At 44.5% G+C, this 8,324-nt stretch overlaps 1 protein-coding gene across 5 annotated transcripts; it reads left to right on the top strand.

Annotated features, from left to right (window-relative positions):
• Positions 1-168: 168 nt before the first annotated feature.
• LOC307224791 (glycine N-acyltransferase-like protein 3) lies at positions 169-7,226 on the top strand. 5 transcript variants are annotated; one of them, XM_079991923.1, is made up of 6 exons: positions 169-824; positions 2,436-2,540; positions 2,984-3,091; positions 4,035-4,161; positions 4,513-4,642; positions 5,302-7,226. In XM_079991923.1, exons 2-6 carry the CDS (start codon positions 2,463-2,465, stop codon positions 5,741-5,743), a joined length of 885 nt encoding a protein of 294 aa, XP_079848049.1. In that variant the 5' UTR covers positions 169-824; positions 2,436-2,462; the 3' UTR covers positions 5,744-7,226. The 5 variants fall into 5 exon arrangements, with proteins under 5 accessions (XP_079848049.1, XP_079848047.1, XP_079848048.1 ...); XM_079991921.1 differs by having other exon boundaries at positions 2,366-2,540; XM_079991922.1 differs by having other exon boundaries at positions 169-916.
• The last annotated feature ends 1,098 nt before the right edge of the window (positions 7,227-8,324 follow it).

Here is an 8,324-nt window from a genome sequence, read left to right as displayed (position 1 = left end):
TCGTATTGCATCTTTACAATGCAATCCTATATGCTCCATTGAGTTCAATGGAAATGACTCCCAGGTACGTGTGCCTAGGCTTTGTCAATTTCCTCATGATAGCTAGATTGCAAATAAAATAGCTAGATTGCAAATAAATTATGAGTCTTGCTTCGCCATTACAAAAACATGGGAAGTGAGTGAACTAAAGACAAAATGTAATTATGTAAGAATTTTGCATATTTACATTTTACATACTATAGTAGGATTGTGTATAAAATTTATCTTTTTAGTTTTATATATTCACACACGGCTGATATTTTCACTAGATAAATAGATATAATTCAAATATATTGTTGTGCACTTTTTAAGGTAAATAAGGGTCCTTCTGAGGCCTTGCTAAACATGTGTGACCTGTGGAGAACACCCCCCACCTACACTGCATCATTTGCAGGCTTTGTTCTCATTTCGATTTTGTCCTAGTCCTCGTTTGTGCTAGCAGGCTGCTGGCCATGAATTTCTCATTTCTCCAGCTTCAGTTTTTTTCTGCTTTGTCATTTACATTCTTCACCTTCTTAACTAGGATGTTAGGGATGTGTGTTTTTTAATAATTAACCAATAAATAAATAAAAATACATGTTTGACAGGGACAGGATAACTGTTTCCAAGCTAGGTTGAACCATTTCCCCTGTGGGCTCAGAAAATGTGGGAATGAATCATTTGTCTGCTGCATGAGAACAATCTGGCAGAGGACTTTCCACCTTCTCGCTTTGCCCCTAACTGCCTCTGATGACTGTGTAGTAGACTGACAAGAGGACTCTAGCCCTTTCCATTGTACCTGGCAGGTAAGAGGCCCTGCTGAAGAGAGTATTTCCTTTCCCTTTTGCAAGGTCCCCAGAACGGGATCCAGAAACATCCTCATATCATTTTGCAGACAGTAAGTGCCCAATTAAGGAGGAGATGGGAGCACTACAGAGCTCCACACACCACAATTAGGTATTTTGGTGTTTTTAGTTCAGATCTAAGCTGCCTTTCTAGCACTGACAGCTGCTGCTTCTCCTGCTAGGTTTTAATATGATAAGTTATACTTTTGCTTTTTGATATATTCAACAAGGTTGATTTCTGCATATCTGGGTCTTGCTTCGCCATTACAAAGAAATCAGATTGTGCCAAGGGTCCACACTGGAGCTAGAATCTTTTATTGACTGGTGTAGGGTTGTCAGACACACAGGACAAGCACCTTGTACCTTTAACAGCTGAGTAAGAGAGAATTGGGACAGATGCCGTTTGTTATGGAGAGATAAGCAGAAGACGCATTGGCTGATGCACACATCCCCCAACCATGTGCAAATAGTAAAGGCCCAGGACCCTATCTCTAAGGGCATTCCAAGTCCTGTGCTTGGCATTGGGGAAACACTGAACACTGCCGTCAATGCTAGCGCACCTGCAGAAAAGTTATTCCTGCATGAATGTTGTGTGACAGATGCCAGTGTAAATTAACATGAAAGGCAATCGATGAAAGACTTGAATTCTGAAATTTCTCCAGAGTGATCTGGTGCTTCCTTCCTCCACTTAATACATTGTCCTCCTTTCTTCTGTTTGAGAGCACTTGGGAGAGTTTAGAAAAATAAGATGCCATTTGATTTACTCTCTATTCCAAAATCCAGGAAAGTTGGATGCAGGGTGCTACCAGCAGAGCATAGGTGTGTTGCAGAAAGATGGGTTAATATAGAAGCAGGGGCATAGGAAGGGGGTGCGATCCGCCCCGTGTGTCATCCCTGAGGGGGTGACAAAATGGCACACCGTGGGGGGCATCTAGCCTGCAGTGTGCCTGAGCCACATGTCTCTCCTGGGAGTGACGCAGTGGCTTGGGAGCCCACACTGCCTGAAACAGCAGCATGGGGCTTGTGTCTGCCAGGCGGACTCCGTGGGCAGCTTGCCAGCCACCCCCCTGGGTAGATCGCTGTGGCGCCCCCGTCCCTCCGGGTGCCAGAGAAGTTAGCTACGCCCCTGCGTTGAAGTAGCTCCAGGTGATTCTCTCAAACAAATGAAGGGGAAGGCCTCAGGAACAAGCTAGCTTGCTAGATGATGTCCCAAGATGACTTAGTCAAAAGTTATTTTGCCTTGGACTTTGAATTCATCAGAAACTCCTGACTCTGTTGAGACAGAACCCTGTTACTGATCAAGCTGTTACTAACCTTGAATGCACTTACTCCAATTTCCAAGTGCCCAGGTGTGAAAGGAGGCACAGCAGTGCCATTTTGTACAGCTCATTGTCTGTGTTCTGTGGCATTTACCCAGTCATATGACCCAAGTAAATCTGAGTCTGGCAAACTTCTACATCCCAGCATCATTAAAATGTGTGTTGCTTTTTCTGCCATGGCAGATTTTTGCTGAAAGGGAAGGTTAGATCCTTTCACCCCAAGCACCATTGGTCTTTGTCTTCATTTCTGGAGCATCTGCAGGCCCAGCCTACTCTGAGGATGCTGGTGTTAGTCAACAAAGATGAGCTTCGAGTGCTGAAGAAAGAGCTGAGGAGCTGTTTCCCCGAATCTCTAAAGGTGAGATGGCATCCTCCTCTGCTCTTTGCCAGGCAGATGCAGAACCTCTGCTTGGACGACGATTCCAACCCAAAGCTTAATGTGAACACCACCAGGAGCCCAGTCTTTGACAGATACCTCTTCAAGAATCTGAGGGAAGGGAGTAGTGGTTTCTTTCTTATCCTTTAGAGCTGGAAATGTCAGGGGATCAAGGAACTGTACTCTGGGCACAAGGGCTTTCCAGAAAATGGCAGATAAGGTTGGGCTGGCAATGTCTTGACTCACTGTTGGCTTCATGGATCAACTGACCACTGACAAGGTTAATGGCAAGGCTGGCCACAAAACTGACAGGCGACATTTGAAAGAAACCAGGAACACATCTGAATTCTTTTAATGCTCCTGTTTCTGTTACATCAAGATAGCTGAAATGGCCCTGCCGTGCCTCCTCCCTCTTGTCCCACCAGGTCCATGGGGCTGTGCTGAACGTGTGCCAGGGAAACGCTTTCCATCAGGAGATACTGGTAGATTCCTGGCCCAGCTTCCAAGTGGTCATTGCACGGCTCCAGAGAGAGGTATTGCTGAGATGGGACACCTAAGAGAGGGATGTTTGTCTTGGTTCTGAGTAGCATCAGCAAAGGGCTTGAATTGTGAGGACGAAGAAAGCACTACCAGTGGGAACAATCATTTTGCATGTTAGCCTTAACCTCAATTTAGTGCTGATAGCTTGGTAACTTGTACTTATGCTCTCATAGTGTAGGGGTGTGGTGCATTGTTGCTGGGGCAGCAACATGTCTGCCCCATTATTTTTAAAGGGGGATGATGCACACTTTTACCCAAGGGAGAGTACAGCCACATACAAAGAGTCATAGTGGGGAAGATAGGATTGAGAGGTGGAGCATTCCTGGTGCAGGAACTTATCTCTTGCCAGGGTGCCAACACCACCACAACAGGTGCCTAACTCCTTTGCACAAGTACTTTCCACAGCACACTCATAAATGAGGTACAAGCTGGGGCATATTTTCCTGGCAATGAAATATTGTCAGCTGAATGCTAGAGAAATGCTGTTCTCTACATCAGATATGCTAGTGGGGGGAGTCATTTGAGCCCCCTAAAACAGAAAAACTGCACATATTTTGCATAGTAACACTTAATTAGTTTAAAACAAGGGTGGCAAACCCCCAACTCAGAGGCCTGATCAGATCAAAGACCTCCCCGATATTGGGAGCAGGAGCAAAAAGAGGGGAGAAATTTTAAAAATGATGAGATTGATCATCTGAGGCTGGATGCAAATTGCACCTCCATCATCTGAAGAGGGGCATTTGTCACTGATCAGATGAGCAATCTGATGTGTGCTTTCTGTGGTTACCTATGTCTTGCAGAGGGTTTGCTATGATAAAAATCTTATCCACCTGTTTTAAAGCTTTTTATGCCTGCTCTTTAGATGAAGACTCCTAGGTGGGCTAGTGTGTGCAAAGGAATGACCTCTTCCCATCTTTCCTGCTTGTATTTGCCTAGAAAGTACCTTCAGAAAGGAACTATTTTATCCAATCTTGTGCAGTTTTCTATAAGGACCTAGATGCCTATGAGAAATTGGTGAAAGATTCTGATGCCATTGATTGGAAACAAGAATTCTTACTTCAGGGTAAGACACCTCTACACCCAAAGTTCTGTGCATGTGCCAGTGTTACTAATTTAGAATTCTTAAAAAAGGAATATTGTATGCACAAGTTTTAAGAGTGTGTGTGTACTTTTCTAAACTGTTTCAACATTGGCATATGCATTTAGAGAAGTGTTATTGTCACCTGTTCTGCATCTGTGGAAGAAAAGCTTAGTTTTGGTGCTGCTGAAATCCTCTTCACTAGTCAGAGCAAGGCTTCCTTAAGGTGATCACCATTTTACTTTTCCCATAATAATAGAGTTGTGGTCTATGCTTCTGCGACTTCTGCCCCTCTCTGAGCACCTCAATAATCCCCTCACCATTTTCTACACCCAGGTCTGCAGGATGGTGTGTATCAGACATCTCAAAACCTAGCAGCTGCCAAGCATTTCTCCACAAAGCTGGTGACTCGGACCCAGGTTTTTGTTGTGCAGAAACCCTTGAATTTGTCTTCTTCCACACCCACGTACGTCACGCTCTATGACTCAGGGGTTGCAGGTAGCAAGCAATACAAGGAAGGCAGGAGACTTTTGCCAGTGCACTAGTAATTTAGAGCATGGTGCCCACTCACTGGAGACCTGTAACAGGGGGAAATATGTGCAAGAGGAAATAAACTCAAAGCCAAGAGGTGACTCTTATGCTAGGCAGAGTTATCTTTTCAGGAAGAAAGGACAAGGACCTTGGCAGTTTCAAGATTTAACTCTGTTGCAGCAAGTACAGGAACAAACAACATTAGTGGCATTTAATAAGTCTCATAACAAATGCCACTCATCATTCCCTCTTAATTAATTTTGGAAAAATGTAGCCCAAGTAAGGAAGTCAGCATAAAAACTGGATCCCTCATTAATAACGGTAGGGAATAAATTTAATAAATAATAAACTAGCTAGGGCCTCCCATTCTCCATGACTAGAGATCAAACAAGCACCACCATGTGCTCGTAGATCTAGGAAACCCACAGAGGGCTCAGTTACACCGTTTGTCATGTTAACCTTCAGGTGGTTGCAGGGCACCCCAGCACCATCTGCAGACTTCAAGCTTGACACTTGGGTGCTGTAGCTGGCTGGTTCATCGTGCCTTAAGTGTTACTTCTGAAGGTAGGCCTTAACCTTTCTTTCATTCTTCAGGTCAGGATCAGAGCTGAAACTCTCATTTCTCAACACCACTCATGCTGCCCTGCTGAATGAGACCTGGAGTGTAGGTGGCAATGAGCAGAGTCTCTGCTATCTGACTCGGCTAATCGACTGCTTCCCTAGTAGTTGCCTTCTGGATGCTGGAGGATGTCCTATCTCTTGGGTCCTGCTGGATCAATTTGGGTGCCTGAGCCATGCTTACACCATGCCAGCGCACCGTGGCAAAGGCTACATTCAGCTGGTGATAGCAGCACTAGGCAGGAAGCTACAAAGCCTCAATTACCCAGTCTATGGCGATGTCCTGGAAAACAACACATCAATGCAGAGAGCCCTACAATGCCTTGAAGCCAACTTTACTAGTTGCTTTCTGTCCTATGACCTGCATACACCCACCTTTCCAGCTAAAACTGATTTGATCCAGACCTCAAACAAATAGCCAGCAGATGAAGGATAGATTTGATTTTCACCGATTCCATCTGTGCTCCCGGAAGAGTTTTATCTGACGGTTGCTGGGCCACCCAGAAGCATACAAACTCCCAGGCTTCAGAACTGTATCATGATGAATCAAAATGACTGAAGGAAGTCTACTGAGAATTTTTGACAGGTTTGAAGCCTCCAGTTGGCTAACCTAATAGTGCTGCTCCCTGTTTATGCCCTGACAAAACATTACTGTAGACCTCTTGCAGAGGCTCAGTAAAGTAATCGAAATGATAACGTCTGTAAACAGAACCTTAAATGAAGTATTGGGAGAAGCTATGTGCAATCGCTGTGGATAACTTTTAAGGCATGTGCTATACAATATTTTACTTTAACACCAGAAAATTCCAATTAAAGTATATCACATTTGTAAAATGCACACTGTTTGGCCTGAGGACCAGTAGATGATACATAGGGCCAGAGTCAACGAACTGGTCCCCCATCAGAAGCCCACACAGGAGTTCTGCTAGCAAAATAGGGCTTTCTCCTTGTGCCATGTGTCCCCTGAAATTGGCTCACAGGGTGGGAGGTGTTGAGAGAACCCCAAGAACAGAATGTGGTGGGAGGAGAGGAGAGATTGGTCTGTCTGGCAAGCAGAAAGAGTGACAGAAGAGTGTGAAGCTCAATTCTTCCCATAGTTTCTAGTATTCAACGCAAGAGGGCACTTCCAGCAGTATACCACAAGGGCTACTGTTTGGAGCCCATTTCTCATGCCTGTTCATCATTGCTGAACGACAGCTTCAAATAACAACTCAAACTTTACTGATACCAAGGAATAAAATAGCTACATTTGAGCAAGTACAAAGTATTATCTGGGGCATTTAAAAAAACCCCCACAAACCCACCCAACAACCCTGTAATAATGCATTTAGCTGTTCTAGGAGCCAAGAACAAGAGGTCCTACCTAAGCTTGGGGGAACACACACATTGTCTGGTACAATGTTAATAGTTTACTGGAAAATTGCACAGGTGTGTGTGCGTACCCTTAGTACTTGTGGGCAATTCTCTGCATCATCTTCACTCCTATCCTCTTTATCCATTTAGACAAGATGTTTCTTATTCTAGATCCAAAAACATCTGAAGGGCATAACTCCCATCCATCCCAGCTAGCATGACTAATAATCAGTGATGATGTGAGTTGTAGTCCAAAATATCTGGTGGGTACCATATTGATGAAGGCCAATTTAGGCTCTTAGAAATGTAAGTATCTTACCTGTACTACTGGCCCCACCAGCATAGTAGATATGCAGCTGCTTTTGCATTTCATGACATTATGTTCACCTATGTTCATCACCCTAATTCATATTCATTATTATCTATTTGGTCACATACTAGTGCAGTTTGATCCATTCATCCTCCAAGAAATGGCGGCCTTGCTCCAATCCACAAACCAACCAGCCCCTAAATGCCATCTAGAGTGAATGTAAGATGAGAGCCAAGAAGAAAAATGTGACTGGAAATGTAACTGCCTTTTATAATTAGCAAATGAGTGTACAAAATACCCCCATCTAAAAGCTTATCTTTAGGCAGTAGACAAATATGGCAAACTGCCACCTCCGTCCCTCACAAACCTAGCATTTCTTTTTGGAGACGGTAATGTGACGTGAGTAGCAGCAACCATGCTTTTTTTGTGAAATCATAGAAGGTCCAAGAGCGAGTAGCACAGATCGTACAGGAATGAGGACAGGGGGCTAACCTCACCTTAGCTGGCTGGTTTGTACGAGAACAAAAGCCTACAGGAATTATGCCTTCTGGTTACACTGTCTACAACTTTATTAACAAAGAATGCTAATAGAGACTTTCCTAGTAGCATACTGAGTTAACACGTCACATTCTGCACTGCCAGTGGTTTCACGGTCATGCTTTCAAAGAGCAATTTTGCTAGGCACAGACACATAAGAACTCACCTCTTCTAGAACCTCTTATGGCCAATAGACTGCATTTGACACATTTCAATCCTCTTGGAAAAACACTTTCAGAAGACAGTAGCTTTCTATTCCCACCCCCACCCCCAGTTTGTTCAAAACCCCTGAGACAGTAGCAGATGAGATGCAGGGACTTGTTCCTCAGAGTGCCCCAACACTTCGGCTGTGGAGGCCCAATTCACAAATTACTGTGACCAGAGAGAGGCCAATTTGGATCACAATATGGCAGCTGTCACTGTGTGGGAGCCTTGTGCACACCACCTCTTAATGGCCAGACTGGGTCATTTCCACCACAAATCTGACTGCTTGCAGTGGCTTGATTGGGTAAGGGGAGGAAGCCTGCCTAATCCACACAGTGAGCATCTGCCCTGAAACACGCCCCCCCGCCCAATGCAATGGCAGTGTGGAACCATTTCAAGCAACATTCTCCATGGTGGCTATCACAAGAGTGTTGCCAAGGAAATTTAGAGGCACACTCCAGCTCTGCTTGGTGACAGCATACATGCTTGATTTGCCCACCACAGCTTCCATAATGCTTAACTCCCTGCACAGCCAAGCAGGGCTAGCAATTTGCCAGCAATCTTTTCATGCCTGAATATAACAAAATGTTTGAAG

This window comes from Podarcis cretensis (assembly GCF_951804945.1).
Source record: "Podarcis cretensis genome assembly, chromosome: 1".
Lineage (NCBI taxonomy): Eukaryota > Metazoa > Chordata > Lepidosauria > Squamata > Lacertidae > Podarcis > Podarcis cretensis.
The sequence above is the reverse complement of the archived record's forward strand: the minus strand, read 5'-3'. Positions and strand labels throughout refer to the sequence as shown.

Coding starts and splice junctions, on each gene's coding strand:
- LOC307224791 (XM_079991923.1), top strand. CDS start 2,463: ATGCTGGTGTTAGTCAACAAAGATGAGCTTCGAGTGCTGAAGAAAGAG. Junction 3,092..4,034: donor TTGCACGGCTCCAGAGAGAG/GTATTGCTGAGA, acceptor GTATTTGCCTAG/AAAGTACCTTCAGAAAGGAA. Junction 4,643..5,301: donor TTGTCTTCTTCCACACCCAC/GTACGTCACGCT, acceptor TTCATTCTTCAG/GTCAGGATCAGAGCTGAAAC.